General features: G+C 45.3%; 2 protein-coding genes across 3 annotated transcripts; one reads left to right on the top strand and one right to left on the bottom strand.

Moving 5' to 3' along the window:
- The first annotated feature begins 2263 nt into the window (after nt 1-2263).
- On the top strand, nt 2264-8574 carry rdh20 (retinol dehydrogenase 20). Its single transcript, XM_071381107.1, is given in 5 exon segments — nt 2264-2777; nt 4152-4241; nt 7779-7945; nt 8178-8323; nt 8371-8574. Coding segments are annotated over 5 exon segments (942 nt in total). The 5' UTR covers nt 2264-2357; the 3' UTR covers nt 8490-8574.
- A 768-nt stretch (nt 8575-9342) lies between these two features.
- stau1 (staufen double-stranded RNA binding protein 1) lies at nt 9343-17319 on the bottom strand. 2 transcript variants are annotated; one of them, XM_071381085.1, is made up of 16 exons: nt 17101-17319; nt 15810-16130; nt 15594-15715; nt 15122-15272; nt 14704-14860; nt 14446-14620; nt 13847-13939; nt 13467-13685; nt 12998-13141; nt 12579-12725; nt 12324-12402; nt 11878-12035; nt 11197-11364; nt 10959-11081; nt 10627-10721; nt 9343-10434 (listed from the first exon to the last, which is right to left on the bottom strand). In XM_071381085.1, exons 2-16 carry the CDS (start codon nt 16003-16005, stop codon nt 10338-10340), a joined length of 2124 nt encoding a protein of 707 aa, XP_071237186.1. In that variant the 5' UTR covers nt 16006-16130; nt 17101-17319; the 3' UTR covers nt 9343-10337. The 2 variants fall into 2 exon arrangements, with proteins under 2 accessions (XP_071237186.1, XP_071237195.1); XM_071381094.1 differs by having other exon boundaries at nt 14704-14857; nt 17101-17237.
- Nucleotides 17320-23058: the final 5739 nt, after the last annotated feature.

The raw sequence follows: 23058 nt of genomic DNA on the forward strand, positions 1-23058 counted from the left end.
TCTGTATCAAGCATCTTATCAGATCTCTCTCGTTAACCATTAACACCTGGAGGTGAATCAGACGCCAACACCCATCCAGCCGAAACCACCACCACACAATCTAGGATCAATTTAGCCTTTTATATCATAATGAATAAGAGGGGGGAGCTGATCCTAGATCTGCATTCCTTCTCCGAGACACTTTACAAATATGGGCCCAATTTTATAATGTAAGTTTATCAGCGGTTTTTATGAGAGATTTCTATTTAAGGGCACCTCTTGCCTCATTTAACGACTGACAAGTATGTTGACTAGCTTTTTAGGTAATATACTACATTATCTCATGTTTACATAGTCCAGCTTCTTAAAAGCATTTTGCATTATAAGGTATTATCATAGTCCTTATACTGACTCACAATATAAAAACATATCAACTACAAAACCTAAATCAAGATTACAGCATTGAGGAAAACAGGGTTTGATTTGATTATTCCCACAGGTAGCAATATGTGATGATTTAAACCCTGACTCAGGCTTTAGGGCCTATCCTGCTATCCCACTGGCCTGAGGAGGACTTGGCTGGTTGGCACACCATCAGGCAGCACTACGTGCCAACAAGGCAGCCTGAGCCTTGGATTCAAATCACCTGATTTACAAGCCAAGATTTAGACCTACGGCAAATGGAGGCTTTGATAAGTTATTTGCACCGTTTTCAAGTCTATCCCAACAGATGCCAGGCCACACCAGCCAATCTGTAGTGTCATATAAAGTTGACCTGGTTCCAGTACTGTAAGTGAAGGCCCGTGTCTGTTAATTATTATTTATCTGACTGGGCCAGCCAGTTGTCGTTCAAGGTGTTTACTTCAGACATGATCCTTCGCTTTTGTTCAACCACACCCTGATGAATAGTCTGGCTGACACCAGCTCTTACTCTTCGCTGTGTAGTCGTGTGGGTCGCGTCCGCCAGGCTAGTTCCCCTCCCATAACCTTCTGCAAAGTAATTACCTGAAATAGCCTTTAGTCTTTACATTCAGATTGCCCAACCCTGATTCACGTGCTTGCGTTTGTGTCTTGTATTTCCATTTGTTCAGTCAGTCTATACGTGTCTGTAACCTTAACTTCATGTTAGATGCTTAGGAGATTTAAGGTTAAACAAGGGAGGTAGCGTTCACCTAAACATTGCAGGAACTTTATAGAAACATATGTAAGCAGACAGGATGTAAGCATCTATAATAAGGTCTACAGTTCATGTATGCATAATCTTCTTATGACATTTACATTTCATACATTCTGGCTAGTGACTACAGTACTCAACACTAATACCGCAGTACTCAACACTAATACTGCAGTACTCAACACTAATACTGCAGTACTCAACACTGTGAGAAGAGAAATAGTTGAGAATAATATTTATCCATAACCTTGAACGAGTCCAGTAAGCCTGCCATTTGCTGTCATATCTTGCAAGTGTGTGTGACGAAGGGTCAAATGGGGTTGAAAGTGTATGTGCATGTTGATACTGTAAGCATCATAAAACTATTGGACATAATGGCAGATATCTATTTTGATTATTTCTTATTGACAAAATCATAGTGTTGGTACCGTCATTAAAAAAAAAAAAAATTGCTCTTAACTGCCTGGTAAAATAAATGTGTTTCTTATTTGCACATAAGAAAATTGGGCTGAGAATTCCTCAGCCCAATTTTCTAAAGTAATAATTAATATGCAGTACATGGTGTCCCTCTCAACAAACATATTTTTTATAGGGGGCTCAAGGAGGTATTTAAGCAATAAGGCCCGAGGGGGTATGGTATATGGCCAATATACCACAGCAAAGGGCTGTTCATAAGCACGACGCAACGCGGAGTGTCTGAATACAGCCTCTTGCCGGTGTATATTGGCCATATACCACAAACCCCTGAGGTGCCTTATTGCTATTATAAACTGGTTACCAATGTAATTAGAGAAGTAAAAATAACTTTTGTCTAACCCATGGTGTACTGTCTGATTTACCACGGCTGTCAGCCAATCAGCATTCAGGGCTCGAACCACCCAATTTATAATTCCTTTTAACCTAATCCTGAAGGAGTTTTTAAATAAAGTGAGAAGGCAGGCCGGAGCCACAGAGTAGAGCAGAGGGAAGGTAACATGCACCAGCTTGGCTGTCTGCACCTTTAGCGTTCTCAGTTAGAACACTCCGTAGACTCTCAGACACACTTTTATTTTCTACCTTTTATTTAATGAGACAGTTCAGAACAAAGTCCTTGCATCTGAGCACAACAGACCTTAGCTAGCTGCTTTCATACTTGAACATAACACACACTCGGTACAGTCAGGACATCAAACCCCCAGGACCACCAGAGAAGATCATCTTTCTGATGGACCTCCAGATGATGCTCCTGGATGTGATCTCCTTCCTTCCTTCCAGCCGCTCACCAAGCCCATCGACGGCTGAGCTTGTCCTCATCACAGGGTCAGGGGGCGCCTTGGGACGTCTCTTCGCCCTGGAGTTCACCAAACACGGGGCAGAGGTGGTGCTATGGGACGTCAACGCTAACAACAACGAGGAGACTTCCAGGTTAGTGAGGGACGCGGGGGGCAAGGCGTAGCCCTACAGGGTGGACGTGACCAACCGGGTGGAGGTGTACCGCACGGCGGACGAGGTGTGGACGGACCTGGGCCGTAATGTCACCATGCTAGTGAACAACGCCGGGGTGGTTGCCGGGGAACGGCTGATGGACTGTCCGGATGAGCTGGTGGAGAGGACCATGAAGGTCAGCTGTCACGCCCTCTTCTGGGTAAGACTGCTGCTGCTACTGTTGTTACTCTGTGGGCCAGATAACACTTTATAGAACGGGGACAGGGGACTCTTATCAGCTGGTGGAGGGAGAGGGTGGCATGCGGCTATCATCCAACTGTAATCTCAGAACCCAGAACCAAATCTAGTGTGTGCTGGCCAGCTACTCAGTTTGACATACTGTATATGTTAACAGTCTGTCACAAGAGACTAATCACACTGTGATACACTGTAGGGATGATGACAGTTAAATTCTGTCCATATAGTACCATATAGTTCTGTAATCAGTCAGGCTTTAGGATGTGGGCTTGAGGTTTCCATGATTTATTGTCATTGATGATAATCAGATGGATTATTATAATCTATAAATATACAGGCTCCCATCACCAGCAAATAGCATCATTTTGCACAAGTTTGATATGCAATGTGAAGTAATATGAATACTAATAGGTTTTATGTACAAATGTTTCTCAGAGCAGGATCCTACAGGCTGCGTTCACACAGGCAGGCCAATTCTGATATTTTTCCACTAATTGGTCTTTTGACCAATCAGATATTTCAGATATTTTGCCCATAATTGGGAAAAATATCAGAATTGGCCTGCCTGTGTAAATGCAGCCATAGTGTTACAAGGGCTATATGGGTAACATGAAGAAGACAAACCTACTGGTATGTGAAAACAGACTATCAGACTATAACTCGTAAAATATGAAGGGTTTAGGTTTACTCTTAAATCTTTGCATTGCGAAAGAGAAATTCCAAGCCGTTTTATCCCTGTGTGCGTCAGTTTTATCCCTCCCTATACCTCAGCTATAGTCGGACGTATACAGTGCAGTTTATTGTTCTTAATGCGTCACATGACACGTGTGAAATGTACAACTTTAATAAGTTCTTATCCTCTTAGCTGAGCGACAACATCCCATACAGTGACCCTATTAAAGTGACACACACACACAGCCAATTAAAGGGCTAGGGGATTCCCTCCCTGATCCTCTTACAGTGGGGAACAGTAAGCCTGCTTCACATTAAGCAACTTTTTTAAGAAGCTTAGTGAGGCAGAACTCCCATCAGGACTGCAGTACAATAATACTGCCTCATTTTGCTCATTCAAAATGTTCATGGACTATTTTGATATTAATCTCATTATTGCGACTCCTGATAGTCAGTAATTGTGTTCATCGAATAGCAGTCTCTTTGTGTGTGTGTGTGTTTGTGCATCTGGTTGTGTATGTTCGTGCCTGCGTGTGTGTCTGTCTCTCTGTGTGTCCGTGCGTGCCTGTGTGTGCCTGCCTGTCTGTCCGTGTTTGTCCATGCGTGCACGTGTGTACATGTCTGTGCGTGCGTGTGGACCTGCCTATCTGTGTGTGTCTCACAGATGACAAAGGCCTTCATTCCCCAGATGAAAGAGCAGAACCATGGACACGTCGCCAGCGTCCCGGGTCTCTTCAGCACTGCCTGTGTGGAGGTGAACCAGGGAGGACACACCACCTAAGAGTGAATATTACTGATGTCTATGACTGTCTTGTTGCTGTTTATTACCGTAAATATTATTTAACTTCTTACGGCTGAGATCCCGTTAACGGGATCGATATGACAACAGCCAGTGAAAGTGCAGGGCGCCAAATTCAAAACAACAGAAATATCATAATTAAAACTCCTCAGACATACAAGTATTTTACACCATTTTAAAGATAAACTTGTTGTTAATCCAACCACAGTGTCCGATTTCAAAAAGACTTTACGACGAAAGCACACCAAACGATTATGTTAGGTTTGCACCTAGTCACAGAAAAACCCTGCCATTTTTCCAGCCAAAGAGAGAAGTCACAAAAAGCAGAAATAGAGATAAAATTAATCACTAACCTTTGATGATCTTCATCAGATGACACTCATAGGACTTCATGTTACACAATACATGTATGTTTTGTTCGGTAAAGTTCATATTTATATCCAAAAATCTTAGTTTACATTGGCGCATTATGTTCAGTAATGTTTTACCTCCAAAACATCCGGTGATTTTGCAGAGAGCCACATCAATTTACAGAAATACTCATAATAAACATTGATAAAAGATACAAGTATTAAACATGGAACTTTATCTAAACTTCTCCTTAATGCAACCGCTGTGTCAGATTTCAAAAAAACTTTACGGAAAAAGCACGCCATGCTATAATCTGAGTACAGCCCTCAGAGCCGAAATAAGCCATAAAGATATCCACCATGTTTTGGAGTCAACAGAAGTCAGAAATAGCATTATAAATATTCACTTACCTTTGATGGTCTTCATCAGAATGCACTCCCAGGAATCCCAGTTCCACAATAAATGTTTGTTTTGTTCGATATAGTCCACCATTTATGTCCAAATACCTTCATTTTGTTCGCACGTTCAGTCCAGTAATCCAAATTCATGACGCACAGGTCAGACGAAAAGTCAAACAATTCCATTACAGTTCGTAGAAACATGTTAAACGATGTATAGAATCAATCTTTAGGATGTTTTTAACAATGTTTCAACCGGATAATTCCTTTGTCTTCAGAAATGCAATGGAAAGCAGGTCGCTCTCACGTGAGCGCGCATGTTCAGCTCATGCCAGACACCTGACTCAAAGAGCTCTCCTTCCCTCATTCCTCACAGTAGAAGCATCAAACAAGGTTCTAAAGACTGTTGACATCTAGTGGAAGCCTTAGGAAGTGCAATATGACCAATATCCCACTGTATATTGGATAGGCAAACCTACAAACCTCAGATTTCCCACTTACTGGTTGGATTTTTTCTCAGGTTTTTGCCTGCCATATGAGTTCTGTTATACTCACAGACATCATTCAAACAGTTTTAGAAACTTCAGAGTGTTTTCTATCCACATCTACTAATAATATGCATATCTTAGCCTCTGTGCCTGAGTACATTTACATTTACATTTAAGTCATTTAGCAGACGCTCTTATCCAGAGCGACTTACAAATTGGTGCATTCACCTTATGATATCCAGTGGAACAACCACTTTACAATAGTGCATCTAACTCTTTTAAGGGGGGGGGGGTTAGAAGGATTACTTTATCCTATCCTAGGTATTCCTTAAAGAGGTGGGGTTTCAGGTGTCTCCGGAAGGTGGTGATTGACTCCGCTGACCTGGCGTCGTGAGGGAGTTTGTTCCACCATTGGGGTGCCAGAGCAGCGAACAGTTTTGACTGGGCTGAGCGGGAACTGTACTTCCTCAGAGGTAGGGAGGCGAGCAGGCCAGAGGTGGATGAACGCAGTGCCCTTGTTTGGGTGTAGGGCCTGATCAGAGCCTGAAGGTACGGAGGTGCCGTTCCCCTCACAGCTCCGTAGGCAAGCACCATGGTCTTGTAGCGGATGCGAGCTTCAACTGGAAGCCAGTGGAGAGAGCGGAGGAGCGGGGTGACGTGAGAGAACTTGGGAAAGTTGAACACCAGACGGGCTGCGGCGTTCTGGATGAGTTGTAGGGGTTTAATGGCACAGGCAGGGAGCCCAGCCAACAGCGAGTTGCAGTAATCCAGACGGGAGATGACAAGTGCCTGGATTAGGACCTGCGCCGCTTCCTGCGTGAGGCAGGGTCGTACTCTGCGAATGTTGTAGAGCATGAACCTACAGGAACGGGTCACCGCCTTGATGTTAGTTGAGAACGACAGGGTGTTGTCCAGGATCACGCCAAGGTTCTTAGCACTCTGGGAGGAGGACACAATGGAGTTGTCAACCGTGATGGCGAGATCATGGAACGGGCAGTCCTTCCCCGGGAGGAAGAGCAGCTCCGTCTTGCCGAGGTTCAGCTTGAGGTGGTGATCCGTCATCCACACTGATATGTCTGCCAGACATGCAGAGATGCGATTCACCACCTGGTTATCAGAGGGGGGAAAGGAGAAGATTAATTGTGTGTCGTCTGCATAGCAATGATAGGAGAGACCATGTGAGGATATGACAGAGCCAAGTGACTTGGTGTATAGCGAGAATAGGAGAGGGCCTAGAACAGAGCCCTGGGGGACACCAGTGGTGAGAGCACGTGGTGCGGAGACAGATTCTCGCCACGCCACCTGGTAGGAGCGACCTGTCAGGTAGGACGCAATCCAAGCGTGTGCCGCGCCGGAGATGCCCAGCTTGGAGAGGGTGGAGAGGAGGATCTGATGGTTCACAGTATCAAAGGCAGCCGATAGGTCTAGAAGGATGAGAGCAGAGGAGAGAGAGTTAGCTTTAGCAGTGCGGAGCGCCTCCGTGACACAGAGAAGAGCAGTCTCAGTTGAATGACTAGTCTTGAAACCTGACTGATTTGGATCAAGAAGGTCATTCTGAGAGAGATAGCAGGAGAGCTGGCCAAGGACGGCACGTTCAAGAGTTTTGGAGAGAAAAGAAAGAAGGGATACTGGTCTGTAGTTGTTGACATCGGAGGGATCGAGTGTAGGTTTTTTCAGAAGGGGTGCAACTCTCGCTCTCTTGAAGACGGAAGGGACGTAGCCAGCGGTCAAGGATGAGTTGATGAGCGAGGTGAGGTAAGGGAGAAGGTCTCCGGAAATGGTCTGGAGAAGAGAGGAGGGGATAGGGTCAAGCGGGCAGGTTGTTGGGTGGCCGGCCGTCACAAGACGCGAGATTTCATCTGGAGAGAGAGGGGAGAAAGAGGTTCATAGTAGCAGGCAGTTTACTCTGGGCACCTTTTCATCCGAGCTACTCAATACTGCCACCCAGCCATAAGAAGTTAACCAAGAATGGTATTACTACAGTTAGTACTGTGTAGAGACATACTGTAGGTAAAAGGGTAGCCTATGGTAAAGTATCTTAGCCTCTGTAACGTAGCCTACTGTATGTACAGTATGTGTTACTGTGATGTTCTAAATGTGTTCTGGACCCATATTCACAAAGCATCTCAGAGTACGAGTCCCTGATATACAACCTTTTAGATCATACTGAGTAAGATTACATGGACAGGATGGACCTGATCCTAGATCAGCACTCTTACTCTGAGACTTAATGAATATGGGCCCTAACGTCTCAGTGGTGTTTCTGTTTGTACCATGATTTTTGCGCCAGTAAGTTTGCGGCAGTGGGCTTCCACGAGTCCCTGGCCCACGAGTTGCTGACTGAGGAATTTGATGGAGTCAAGACCACTCTTGTGTGTCCCTATATTGTCGACACGGGCATGTTTGACGGGTGCAAGATCCGGTGAGAGAAACTATGGGCTGGAGAAAGGGCAGCACTAAAGAGGGACTAAGGGCAACTTTGTTCTGGGTTAATCAGACTGACATTGCAGGTGTAAGCCTACTTCATACAATAGTACAGTGGTTCATCATTTGACACTGAACATAGGCTTACTACAGTATGTTTCAGAATGTTGTAGTTGTACTTCTAACAATGTGATGCTGTAAAACTCTATGCTCTCTGCTGCATCCCTCAGGGATGAGGTAGCACTGTTCCTGGCACCGCTGGAGCCGGAGTACTGTGTGGAGCAGGCCACGAACGCCATCCTGATCGACCAGTCCCTGGACTGCATCCAACTTCACATCAAACGTAGTGCTTGTACAGGACACCCTGGCATGATACTGACAGGTTTTACCTTTGACCTGTGTAACTGCACACTTCCTCTTCCTGCAGACTGTTGCCGTGGGAGCCCAACGTGGTGACCTATCGGTCCATGGGGTCAGACAAATGCATGTACCCCTTCATAAAGAGCAAGAAGTACAACCTGACCTACCCTGATTGCAGCTAACTAACTCTCCCTGTCAATTCAGTCTCTACAAACGAAATCTAAGGGCCAGTTTCACAGACACATATTAAGTCTAGTCCTGGACAAAAATTCTCCATTGAGCATGTTTTTTTATTCCAGGAAGAAGCTTAAACTGTGTCCGGGGAACAAACCTTGAGTGGATATAGACAAATATTTAATGGGATAAAAATTATGTAATGAGGAAATAAAATGGCCACACTTTCTTCTCCCAAACTATTCTACCAACCCTAACTGTATGACTGTGACTATGGCCCAACAGAAGGTCAGTCTGCTTTTGTAACACACTCAGTTATTCCCAGGTGGTTTACGGGCATCGCCAACCAATCACCCATTCCCCTCGACTGGTTTAAAAGCAGGCTGGCACCATCGGTCCTGTTCAGCTCGCTTTAAGCAACCCTAGCTGTGCTGGAGAGGACAATGTGAAAAGAAAATATCTGAGCCAGCACAGTATGTCTCAAGTCTGCACAATAGTGTGAAAAGGTTACATGTGTGACACCTGTGATTGGTGGTCCTCTGATTGCATGTGATGGAATGGAAGTAATGGTCATTGGCCAGCAATGAAGTCTTGCAGGACAGGGTGGTTGTACCATGTGTTTGACAGGTCAATAATAATGTGTCAGCCGTTTGTTTGGCTTACCCACCATCCTGCTGCCACAGAACTGATTACGTTGAGTAAAAACACTGAGTGACTGGGTTTGTTTTTCCGTCACTGATATCACAGCCCTATAGGGCTAGACATGCTTTGCCAGAAACATACACGTCTGTCGAGAGAGTACAAAAATCCTCATACCATTTTCTCTTGGAACAAGAGATGAACAAAAAAAATAAAAACTGATGGTTTTGTTTTGTGCGTTACAGCACACAAGTTTTACTTACATTCCATGGGGAGCAGAGAGGTGGTTTGACACCGAGGGAGGGGGAGAGACGAAAGGGGGGGGGGGAGCAACACAGACTTATACTGCCCCGCCATCTTTCAGTGGGGATAGACAACATCACACGCACAAACGCTACAATTAGTCTCAAAACCTTCCCAGTCCTACATGGTAATGTAAATAAACACTGTTCACTTGTGGTGGTTGTTATAAAGCACTCTAGGAAAATCAACAGTGGTTTGCTAGCTGCATCCTATCCTTCTATGGGGTAACATACTTCACAAGTAAACACTATTGTAACAACTACAGTAGACCTGGGTTCAAAAGCCATTTGAAATCATTTCAAATACTTTAGCTGCGATTGATTGAGCTTGCCTGGCACAATGGAACCAATGGAATAGTGGCAAAACTGCAAACCAGTCCATCTGGCACGCCAGTCAGACTAAAGTAAACGCTGAAAATATTTCAAAAAAAACGTTTGAAGCCATGTTTGTGAACAACCCGCCAAGAATTCCAGGCCCTGGGTTAAAGAACAATAAAATATTTAAAAATGAGAGAAAGAAAGTTGTTAACAGAAAAGGAAAAAAAAGAGAGAAAACACTTCTACTCAAAAACAAAGCTTTTCACAGTTAACATTATCCCATTCCATCTCAACAGAGCGGACTGCCATTATATCGGATACGATGCAGCTACACTTTTCTATTAAGCAGCAAAAAAAAAAAAAACGTGTACAATTAAACAACATTAAGGAGGAGGAAATGAAACTAAAACAATTTCTTCTATTAATCTTGTTTAACTGTGAACATTTCATAACATTTAATATAACATGAACACTAGTGATGCTTTAGAGCCTACAGTTGCCCTGAGCTTCCTGTAGAATTCTAAAACAGCCTATCACAACACAGTGTCAGAGTTTTCTTTTAGTGCTTCTTGCAAACAACCAATGGTGTGTGTCTGTCTACACAGTGCCATCCAGAGTCTGTTGTCCCAAGGTGCTTGAGTTAGCCTGTTTGATGAGGAGAGAGTCGCTGCCGCCCATGTCCTGTTTGCCACACCTACAGAAGCAACACAAGCCAGATCAGCATTACCAAGTCATACAGACCAAATTCTCCAGTTGGAGGGAAACAAGGATTTCTGATAAACTTTTAAAGTTTCCAGTTTTGCAACCCTATGAAAGAAATGTATTATTCAACCGTAAGTGTTCTCGTACTGGTCCACATCTGACCCATTCAGATGCGTGGTCTTACCCAGAGGTTGGTCCGCTCCCTGTCCTGTCATTGGTCTGCTGCTGGTGCTGCTGCTGGTCCAGCTCTGACAGTAACTTCAGGATACTCAAGGCCGCCTGTGGATGGGGTTGGAACATTTGATATAGCCTATATCATAATTTCCCTAGTGCTTGTGCCAGTATGTGTCTGATTTAAAGCATCCGGGTCGTGTTCAGAGGGTACAAGTGAAAAAGAGAAGTATATTCTGAACATGTCCAATATATGAAAATGTTTAGCTATGGTGTGCCCTAATGGACAAGATTCTGGTCTAACCATCAGAGCACCTTCAGTGTGGTTGAATATGTGTGTCTCACCATGTCGTGACAGGACTCCACGTCCTTGCCAATGCCATGGCTGATAAGAGGCGGCTGGGAGGAGCAGTTGATCAGCGATACAAATTCATTCTTGTTGTTTTTGGGAAAGTCTTTGTAATCCACCTGCAAAGAAAAAACAAATGGTTTTTAATACTAACACTCCAAAATACAAGAATAAAAATGTGTGTGTCTGTGTGTGTTTGTCCGCACATGCTTGCGCGCCTCTGCGTCTGTTTACCTGTAGACCTTGTACGTTGGCTAGGTAGCTGAGCTGTTCGGAGGGTCTGGTCATGGGTCCGTGAGGTACTAGATGAGCCATACTGTTCTGACTCTTCAGGATGGTATCGGCGGTCAGGGAGGTACCAGTGTACAGCAGCTCGTTGGCGATCATGGCCGTCAGGGTGACCTTAATATTAATAACATTATAAAGGTGCAATATGCAGAGATCTCTCCACCATTTCCTGCTTGCTAAAATTCTAATAGTATGCCTACTACTTTCAAAACAAGCAAGTGTAGAGAATCATTGTACCATCATAACTGCTGTGAAATATCTTTTAAATAACCAAAAACATTGTATTTTCAGCTGTTTGAAGCCAAAAGTAAGACACAAAAACTAAACTTAACAGGAAGTATAGAAAAAGGGAACATAGAACATATCTATTGCTTCTTACACTTGTTGTCAATAAGAATGACAGATCTATAACTAATTTATATGTGAATTTGGTCAGGTCGCCCAAAAAGTTACAGCTTTAACAATAATAATGTTTATTTGCATACTGCTTATCTTTATACAAAGACATTTACATAAAACAGAACATCAAAGGACTAAAAATAAATATACAAAGGAAACCGAGCAAAAATATCATCCCCAAGGATAACGTCAAGAACTAAAACGCACACTAGACACTGACACACACACCTTGGCAGGGTTGGTCCGGGGGCCGTAGCCCTTGTTCTGGTGCCCCAGGCTGGGGCTGGCCCCTATAGCCTGGGCCACCTCTGCCACCATGGGCAGGATGCCTGCTGGGAGCTGCTGGTGGCTGAGGTAGGGCTGGCGGTAGTTCTCTGCCTTGGAGCCTGAGAGATAGGGGGCGCCAGAGAGACAGACACATGTAAAACACTGGGAAGGAGAACGGAACACCCGTGTAAAAGCTCCCTGATTTAAAAAAAATCCTAAATCTGTCATCCCGCACAACACCAAGCCCGCTGGAGGAAGATTGTGAATGACCTATGCTCCATAAAGAGACAAAAGGGTTTAAGTCAAGTCAAATCTCTTAATATAAAATCCAAAAGCAAAGTCTACTACATAACTCCGAGTACATATCAAAGCATGTGTAGTTCCAACCCAGCCCCTGAACAACTCACCCAGCGACTGGCTCTCTTCTACAGAGCCCGGCTCAAAGAAGGTCACTTTCCTCCCATCTCCATTTTTCTTCTGCGGGACCTTGGATTACATGATCAACAGAAAAAGCACACGTTGGCGTTGGCTGCTCAACGGTCATTCAAGTCAACACAAACTACCTCTGCTGTGTACTGCTGGCTAGATGAGCACATGAGTAGGTTCTAACTAAACCAGTTGCCTGGCTGGTATGCCTCCGGTGGCTCTTGGACATACTGTACCTTTTCGTCCGTTTTGAGCGCAGGTTTGTGGGGCTGAGGTGGAGGCACTTTGAAACCTAGAAGCTCAAGCATCTTCTCTGCTGCATTCCTCTTCGCTACCTTCTTACTGGGGCCCATGCCCTCCGCACAATGGCCACACACAGTCACCTGATGACCACAAAACAGGTCAGAATGAAAAAAAAAAGTGGCCCCCAAACCAACCATAGACACTTACAGAGATCTGTGGGAACTAGCCTAGATAGACATACGCAATATGGCGCTAAATTGCCCTCTGATAGGATGGGTGTCATGTTTGCCATATTTGTTCACACCTGTCCAATCCCCTCAGACCTCCACAAGTGCCCTAGGCCTAGAGAATAGGCACTGTGAGGTTGATTTGGTCAAGAGCAGGCTAGGCTATTTGAGCCTCCTGTTTTTACCTGCATGACGAACTCCCTTCGTCTGGGCAGCCCCCTCTCCGTCATCATGCTGTACTCTGGCTCCTTCTCTTTCTTAGCCTGCTGGATCTGAGCCAGTCTGCTGATGGGGTTCATGCCCTGCCCATACTCTGGACTGGTCTGCAGCTGGAGGGGGGGGGGGGGGCACGGGGTGGTGGAAGAGAAGGCAGGAGAAAAAGAGAGCGCGAGAAAGAGCGATATTGCGCATTACACACAAGAACAAAGATTCCTTAGAAACAATTTTCCAACTCTACAAAAGCTTTCTTCATCACCCCTCCTTTCCCTCCTGTTGCCCTTCCCTTTAAAAAGGAATATCTTAGAAGCACTTGTTATTTTCTTATGATGTACAGTACCCTTTACTCACTGTTAGCTAGCAAATTTCCCATCTGGGATAACAAAGATGCTTTACTGCTCTCTACGCTCCCTGACCTCATCCCCCTGGTCCTTTCACCTTAATGATGGACTTGGTTTTCTTCTTAATGCGTGCTGGCTGAATCTTCTCCACGCTGGGGGACAGCTGGGGCAGTCTCCTCAGTTCCTCCAGCACGGCTGTAGCTGCCAGCTTCTTAGCGATCTTCTTACTCTTGCCCTCGCCCTCACCACAGAACTCGCCCACCGCCACACACACCATGAAGCTCTTCATGTGAGGCGGACCTGCCTCCTTCAGAACCTGTGGGTCGGAGGAGGAACGAGGTTAGAGAAAGACAAAAAAAAATTGAAATAGGCGTATCAATGGAAAGGTAGGTCATTGAGAGGACAAATGATTTGTTCAAACTGGACTTGATCAATCTAAATGACTGTTAGGCTATAGTCCTCCATTGGCTTAACTACCTCAAAGTTGACAGGCATGTTCCTCTTCAGTGCGATCTCAAACACCTGGCTGATTTCTGATTTATTGAAGTTCTCTGTGTCTTCTCCATTCGTCTGAAATCAACAAAGTTGTGTCAAAACATTCTGTCTGACAGTTGTGTATGTTACAGCTGAGTTGCTTTGTGTGGCAGTATTGAGTCACATATGTGCCCTTCCTTCACGTTGTGAAGCAGACAGGTGTAGTGATCCATGTAGCAGGTGTTGCCTTGTGGGTAAAATACTGTACATTTTTCCAAAGTTCCACCCAACTTTTTCCAGGAATTCCTGTTGGAGGATTCACGGAATCAGAAGGGAATAAGCAAGGAAGGAATAATAGAAATGGGAATCTTCCAACCAGGATTTCTGGGAAAACCCTGGAATTTTGGAAAAGTTACCAGAATATTCCAACCCTAGCGCTGACCCCAGGCCGCTCTGACCCCAGGCCGCTCTGACCCCAGGCCGCTCTGACCCCAGGCCGCTCTGACCCCAGGCCGCTCTGACCCCAGGCCGCTCTGACCCCAGGCCGCTCTGACCCCAGGCCGCTCTGACCCCAGGCCGCTCTGACCCCAGGCAGCTCTGACCTCAGGCAGCTGCTGCAGCAGTATGGGCTCTTTCTGTAGAGTCTTCAGTGCCTTGGCAGCAGCGTCGTGTTTGGCGAGCTGCCGCGTGCGCCCCTTCCCGTGGAACTGTTGGCCCCCGATGTTCAGCTCCATGTGGTACAACACCGGCCCCACCGGGGGAAACGGGTAGTAGTACCTGACCACACAAAGAAGACAGGATACGCTCAGGTATAGCTTTTACTGAGATGACACCCCCCCCCCACCCCAGAGTGGACATACTGTTGCATGGAGCGTTGGTAAGGCCCCGGGGCCCTGATGTTGTAGTTGAAGTTGGATGGTCTCATCCCAGGGTAGGGGTCTATGGGCTTGTACATAGGCTTCACCCCTAGCTTCATACAGAAGGCATTCAGCTCCACCGTGTGTGTCATGCAATCTACTGTGGTAGGGGACACACACACACACACACACACACACACACACACACACACACAGACAAAACAGAAAACAAACATTACAGAACAATAGGGACCAAAACTTTAATACACCTGGTTATCAAACTCTTTTGAATGTAGACTACTTAACACCACTGACTATCAATGTTTCCCCAATCATGATACTTTCATGATACAGCAACTGATGACCTGAGAGCCTCTCAGAAATAAGCACACACACAGGGCCAGGCGTGCTGGGTTCTTGCCTGTGTTGTTGCGGGGGTTGTTCCTCATGCTAGGTTTGGGCAGTGTTGTCTGGGCCAAGGCTGTGGCAGCTGCAGAGTGCTGGGCCTTCTTTATACTGGTCCCCTCTGCCTCCCAGTGCTGATCCCCCAGTGATAACCGCACTGAGAAGATCTGGGGGAGGAAGGAAAGAGAGAGACAGAATAGATAGAAGTAGAGAGAGGGATATATATCTGTTATTGAAATGAACAAGTATTTAAGAGCAGGGATGTAGACATTAAAAAGCACAGTGATGACTGATCTCCTAGGGTCATGTTCAGTAGGCAGAAAAAGGCCAGAAATTATGAGGTACTATCTGAAGTTAAACATGTCCAACAAGAAACATGTGCTTTTGTTTTTGTTTTCAGTTGCAAAACCCTTTGCTACAGTGAGTGTACCCTAATGAACATGACCCATGTTTGCTAGTGAGTGTCAGTGGTTGGGTTGTTGAGTTACCTTGGAATGAGCTGGTCCTTGCTCACAGAGCAGCTTATACTCAGGCTGGATCTTATTGAAACGGGCTAACTCATTCACCAAACACATGGGGGTCTTCTCTTTAGGGTTTGCCATGTTAGATACTAAAAACAAATTAACAAAAATAGATAAGTCCATTGAGAGAGGCACAGAAAAAAAGCTTTGGAGCACACACACAATGCACGCACACCGACAGACCTGTGGAGGTGGGGCTGAATGGAGTGGCTGAGCCCGAGGGCAGGGCTGAGCTCAGGAGCGGGTGACTGGCACTCTCAGAGGGCAGGGGGCCCGAGGCACAGGGGATACTGTACCCTGGCTGGGGCTGAGACAGCTGCTGCATGGGGCTGGCAGCAGGGCTCGACATAAGGTTACCCGGACACTGGAACTGGGACATACTGGCCAGTTTGGTTTGGTGGAGTCAGGCGGTAGGTAGGTTAAGTCGAGGTGGGAACTCTTCAGTACTGCAGCGATAGACGTTTAAGATTTATTTGATTGAGGTGAATGACTGTAAAGCTCCACCTGAAAAGAGGATAACAAAGACAATGGCTTAAACTTAGAGGGGTAGCTTGTTCCCTACAATTTAAGGTTACGAGATGGTGCCACATTTGCATGACCACAACAACAAAAAACATTCAGTGCCTTGCAAAACTGGCCTTCAGCTGACTTTGTAGATCCAGCACTGACAGCAACAACAATACAGATTCATTCATTTGTAACACCTAATAACAACCATACATGAAAAGGTCATAAGGGTGCTGTAATTTTGCATCATAAGACTAAAATGAATGGGCCGCAATAAATCCAATAAACCGTAAGCTATTTAATCTGTTTCCCTGCAATACAATAATGGCTAACTAGTAACTTAGACATCATCTGGCTGTTGTGACAATCATCATTCTCTGCAGACAGTAGAACTTAATGCCCAACTTGCTGAGAGGACACGTTTATAAGAGAAAGTCGTTTGGAGGATCTTTGTAAGGTGTGTTCTGCTAGCCAGCCAACTAGCTGTCTGGCTATCCAACTGAACTAGTTCATGTTAATTTCATATACGAACATTACATACTAACTTTAAATGTAATTTTTGTTTCTGCAAAACGTTGTCAAGTGTAATTGATTGATCCGGTTTTGCTAGACAAGTTATTGCAGTTGTGCCGTTTGTTTGCACGCTTGTCAAGTCAAGTACCGGCGGTAGCTAGCTAGTTAGCCTAGCCAAAGTATCTGGCTAGCTAACAATCTAATTATCTGGTCGACGTCAACACATTTCACACTCATGTCATGTGTATTAGCATTTTAAATATTCTTCTAAAACATTCATTAGCTATATATTGTGCAATAAAAAGGTATGAATCCGGCATAAATCTGAAGCAATTCGCTTATCGAACTCCATCAGGAATTGATGGATCATGGATGTCGAGTCAGGTAGCTCGAGACGCTAGCTAAGCAAACTAGCTAACGTTAGCTAGTCAAGAGGCATCTAATAAAACCTCACCTCGTTATCTTTCTGTCCAGTTCTTGGTTACTCCATTGGATACGTTACTTTAGTGTTGTATTGGTTTGTTTTTGCTCCAATTGTGTAGGGTTTCCCGTGTGATTTTGGATCAAAATGTTGGTAGTGAAGAAGTGGGGGAAAGGCATACAAGGCAAACACTAAAGAGAATGGCCCAATCTTAGCTGTCTCTTCCGGGAAATGACATCGTTCAGCTAAGAGGAAGTATGCTTGGAAAGTGGGCTACTTTGTAGCTAACGAATGAATGAATGATCATATAATATACACTGCTCAAAAAAATAAAGGGAACACTAAAATAACACATCCTAGATCTGAATGAATGAAATATTCTTATTAAATACTTTTTTCTTTACATAGTTGAATGTGCTGACAACAAAATCACACAAAAATGATCAATGGAAATCAAATGTATCAACCCATGGAGGTCTGGATTTGGAGTCACACTCAAAATTAAAGTGGAAAACCACACTACAGGCTGATCCAACTTTGATGTAATGTCCTTAAAACAAGTCAAAATGAGGCTCAGTAGTGTGTGTGGCCTCCACGTGCCTGTATGACCTCCCTACAACGCCTGGGCATGCTCCTGATGAGGTGGCGGATGGTCTCCTGAGGGATCTCCTCCCAGACCTGGACTAAAGCATCCGCCAACTCCTGGACAGTCTGTGGTGCAACGTGGCGTTGGTGGATGGAGCGAGACATGATGTCCCAGATGTGCTCAATTGGATTTAGGTCTGGGGAACGGGCGGGCCAGTCCATAGCATCAATGCCTTCCTCTTGCAGGAACTGCTGACACACTCCAGCCACATGAGGTCTAGCATTGTCTTGCATTAGGAGGAACCCAGGGCCACCAGCATATGGTCTCACAAGGGGTCTGAGGATCTCATCTCGGTACCTAATGGCAGTCAGGCTACCTCTGGCGAGCACATGGAGGGCTGTGCGGCCCCCCAAAGAAATGCCACCCCACACCATGACTGACCCACCGCCAAACCGGTCATGCTGGAGGATGTTGCAGGCAGCAGAACGTTCTCCACAGCGTCTCCAGACTCTGTCACGTCTGTCACATGTGCTCATGTGCTCAGTGTGAACCTGCTTTCATCTGTGAAGAGCACAGGGCGCCAGTGGCGAATTTGCCAATCTTGGTGTTCTCTGGCAAATGCCAAACGTCCTGCACGGTGTTGGGCTGTAAGCACAACCCCCACCTGTGGACGTCGGGCCCTCATACCACCCTCATGGAGTCTGTTTCTGACCGTTTGAGCAGACACATGCACATTTGTGGCCTGCTGGAGGTCATTTTGCAGGGCTCTGGCAGTGCTCCTCCTTGCACAAAGGCGGAGGTAGCGGTCCTGCTGCTGGGTTGTTGCCCTCCTACGGCCTCCTCCACGTCTCCTGATGTACTGGCCTGTCTCCTGGTAGCGCCTCCATGCTCTGGACACTACGCTGACAGACACAGCAAACCTTCTTGCCACAGCTCGCATTGATGTGCCATTCTGGATGAGCTGCACTACCTGAGCCACTTGTGTGGGTTGTAGACTCCGTCTCATGCTACCACTAGAGTGAAAGCACCGCCAGCATTCAAAAGTGACCAAAACATCAGCCAGGAAGCATAGGAACTGAGAAGTGGTCTGTGGTCACCACCTGCAGAACCACTCCTTTATTGGGGGTGTCTTGCTAATTGCCTATAATTTCCACCTGTTGTCTATTCCATTTGCACAACAGCATGTGAAATGTATTGTCAATCAGTGTTGCGTCCTAAGTGGACAGTTTGATTTCACAGAAGTGTGATTGACTTGGAGTTACATTGTGTTGTTTAAGTGTTCCCTTTATTTTTTTGAGCAGTGTATTTCCTAGTAGACATTTGAGTGCATATCTTGCTACAGACGAGCACATCCATAGCTCGAAAGGCTCTGGAACATTTAGTAAAGAAGACTACATGGTGTTGTAGACTGGTCTCAGATTAGATGTAACATGGTAAACATCAATCCGTGACTATCAAATTAGTATGGCACATTACATAAAATAAGATGGAAGCAGGTTGTATTGATAGGTGGGTGTATAAAGCGAACGTCTAGCAACCGATAGGATGCGTGTTCGAATCCCATCATGGATAACGTTATCAACTTTGCAAATACTTTTTAGCAGTGGTGTAAAGTACTTAAGTAAAAATACTTCAAAGTACTACTTAAGTCGTTTTTTGTGTTATTTGTACTTTACTATTTATATTTTTGCCAACTTTTACTTCACTACATAACTAAAGAAAATAATGTACTTTTTACTCCATACATTTTCAGTGACACCCAAAAGTACTGGTTACATTTTGACAGGAAAATTGTCCAATTCACGAACACTTATCAAGAGAACATCCCAGGACACATCGCTGTCTCTGATCTTGCGGACTCACTAAAAACACATGCTTTGTTTGAAAATTATGTCTGAGTGTTGGAGTGTGCTCCTGGCTACCCTTGTCTGTAAATTATGCCTTGAATCTATTCTACCACGCCCAGAAATCTGCTCCTTTTATTCTCTGTCCCCAACGCACTAGACAACCAGTTCTGATAGCCTTTAGCCGTACCCTTATCCTACTCCTCCTCTGTTCCTCTGGTGATGTAGAGGTTAACCCAGGCCCTGTAGCTCCCAGTTCCACTTCTATTCCCCAGGCGCTATCATTTGTTAACTTCTGTAACCGTAAAAGTCTTGGTTTCATGCATGTTAACATCAGAAGCCTCCTCCCTAAGTTTTTTTTTTTTCACTGCTTTAGCACACTCTGCCAACCCCGATGTCCTAGCCGTGTCTGAATCCTGGCTTAGGAAGGCCACCAAAAATTCTGAAATTTCTATCTCCAACTATATCATTTTCCGCCAAGATAGAACTGCCAAAGGGGGTGGAGTTGCAATCTACTGCAGAGACAGCCTGCAGAGTTCTATCATCATAGCCAGGTCTGTGCCCAAACAGTTTGAGGTTCTACTTTAAAAATCCACCTTTCCAGAAACAAGTCTCTCACTATTGCCGCTTGTTACAGACCCCCCTCAGCCCCCAGCTGCGCCCTGGACATCATATGTGAATTAATTGCCCCCCATTTATCTTCAGAGTTTGTACTGTTAGGTGACCTAAACTGGGATATGCTTAACACCCCGACCGTCCTACAATCTAAGCTAGATGCCCTCAATCTCAACTAAATTATCATGGAACCTATCAGGTACAACCCCAAATCTGTAAACTCGGGCACCCTCGTGGATATCATCCTGACCAAACTGCCCTCTAAATACACCTCTGCTGTCTTCAACCAGGAACTCAGCGATCACTGCCTCATTGCCTGCGTCCGTAATGGGTCCGCGGTCAAACGACCACCCCTCATCACAGTCAAACGCTCCCTAAAACACTTCAGCGAGCAGGCCTTTCTAATCGACCTGGCCCGGGTATCCTGGAAAGATATTGACCTCATTCCGTCAGTAGAGGATGGCTGGTTATTCTTAAAGAGTGCTTTCCTCACCATTTTAAATAAGCATGCCCCATTCAAAAAAATTAGAACCAGGAACAGATATATGGTTCACTCCAGACCTGACTGCCCTTGACCAGCACAAAAACATCCTGTGGCGTACTGCATTAGCATCGAGTAGCCCCCGTGATATGCAACTTTTCAGGGAAGTTAGGAACCAATATACACAGGCAGTTAGGAAAGCAAAGGCTAGCTTTTTCAAACAGAAATTTGCATCCTGTAGCACAAACTCCAAAATGTTCTGGGACACTGTAAAGTCCATGGAGAATAAGAGCACTTCCTCCCAGCTGCTGCTAGGAAACACTGTCACCACCGATAAATCTACGATAATCGAGAATTTCAATAAGCATTTTTCTACGGCTGGCCATGCTTTCCACCTGGCTACCACTACCCCGGTCAACAGCTCTGCACCGCCCACAGCAACTCGCCCAAGCCTCCCCCATTTCTCCTTCACCCAAATCCAGATAGCTGATGTTCTAAAAGAGCTGCAAAATCTGGACCCCTACAAATCAGCTGGGCTAGACAACCTGGACCCTATCTTTCTAAAATTATCTGCCGAAATTGTTGCAATCCCTATTACTAGCCTGTTCAACCTCTTTTTGTATCGTCTGAGATCCCCAAAGATTGGAAAGCTGCCGCGGTCATCCCCCTCTTCAAAGGGGGAGACACTCTAGACCCAAACTGTTACAGACCTATATCTATCCTACCCTGCCTTTCTAAGGTCTTCGAAAGCCAAGTTAACAAACCGATCATTTCGAATCCCACCATACCTTCTCCACTATGCAATCTGGTTTCTGGGTCATGGGTGCACCTCAGCCACGCTCAAGGTCCTAAACAACATCATAACCACCATCGACAAAAGACAATGCTGTGCAGCCGTATTCATCGACCTGGCCAAGGCTTTCGACTCTGTCAGTCACCACATTCTTATCGGCAGACTCAACAGCCTTGGTTTCTCAAATGACTGCCTTGCCTGGTTCACCAACTACTTCTCAGACAGAGTTCAGTGTGTCAAATCAGAGGGCCTGTTGTCCAGACATCTGGCAGTCTATGGGGCTGCCACAGGGTTCAATTCTCGTGCCGACTCTTTTCTCTGTATATATCAATGATTTCGCTCTTGCTGCTGGTGATTCTCTGATCCACCTCTACGCAGACGACACCATTCTGTATACTTCTGGCCCTTCTTTGGACACTGTGTTAACTAACTTCCAGATGAGCTTCAATGCCATACAGCTCTCCTTCCGTGGCCTCCAACTGCTCTTAAATGCAAGTAAAACTAAATGCATGCTCTTCAACCAATCGCTGCCCGTACCTGCCCGCCCGCATAGCAAATCTAGAATCGGCTTCCTATTTTGCAACAAAGCATCCTTCACTCACGCTGCCAAACATACCCTCGTAAAACTGACTATCCTACCGATCCTTGACTTCGGCGGTGTAATTTACAAAATAGCCTCCAACACACTACTCAGCAAATTGGATGCAGTCTATCACAGTGCCATCCGTTTCGTCACCAAAGCCCCATATACTACCCACCACTGCGACCTGTATGCTCTCGTTGGCTGGCCCTCGCTTCATATTCGTCGCCAAACCCACTGGCTCCATCTATAAGTCTTTGCCAGGTAAAGCCCCACCTTATCTCAGCTCACTGGTCACCACAGCAGCACCCACCCGTAGCACTCGCTCCAGCAGGTATATTTCACTGGTCACCCCCAAAGCCAATTCCTCCTTTGGCCTTCTTTCTTTCCAGTTCTCTGCTGCCAATGACTGGAACGAATTGCAAAAATCACTGAAGCTGGAGACTCAGATCTCCCTCACTAACTTTAAGCATCAGCTATCTGAGCTTCTTACAGATCATTGCACCTGTGCATAGCCCATCTAACTACCTCTCCCCATATTATTTATTTATTTTTGCTCCTCTGCACCTCAGTATCTCTACTTGCACATTCATCTTCTGCACATCTATCACTCCAGTATTTATTTGCTAAATTGTGATTATTTCGCCACTACGGCCTATTTATTGCCTTCCCTCCCTAATCTTACTTCATTATATAGACTTTTCTATTGTGTTATTGACTATACGTTTGTTTATTCCATGTGTAACGCTGTGTTGTTGTTTGTGTCGCACTGCTTTGCTTTATCTTGGCCAGGTCGCAGTTTTAAATGATAACTTGCTTACCTGGTTAAATAAATAATATTATAAATGAAATAAAATAAATAAAAAATCAGTCAATAAAAAAAACAATTGTGCCGTCTGGTTTGCTTAATATAATGGATTTAAAATTTTTTTTAATTAAAAATAAATGTTACCCCCTTTTCGTGGTATCCAATCGCTAGTAATTACTATCTTGTCTCATCGCTACAACTCCCGTACTGGCTCGGGAGAGACGAAGGTCGAAAGCCATGCGTCCTCCGAAGCACAACCCAACCAAGCCGCACTGCTTCTTAAC

This window comes from Salvelinus alpinus, chromosome 2 (genome assembly GCF_045679555.1).
Source record: "Salvelinus alpinus chromosome 2, SLU_Salpinus.1, whole genome shotgun sequence".
NCBI lineage: Eukaryota > Metazoa > Chordata > Actinopteri > Salmoniformes > Salmonidae > Salvelinus > Salvelinus alpinus.

Excerpts from the sequence above, each read along its gene's own strand:
- stau1 (XM_071381085.1), bottom strand. The coding sequence starts at position 16,005 with ATGTCCCAGTTCCAGTGTCCGGGTAACCTTATGTCGAGCCCTGCTGCC. Across the intron at positions 15,716-15,809 it reads ATTCAGCCCCACCTCCACAG|TATCTAACATGGCAAACCCT; the intron begins GTCTGTCGGTGT and ends ATTTGTTTTTAG. Across the intron at positions 10,722-10,958 it reads TGGAGTCCTGTCACGACATG|GCGGCCTTGAGTATCCTGAA; the intron begins GTGAGACACACA and ends CCCCATCCACAG.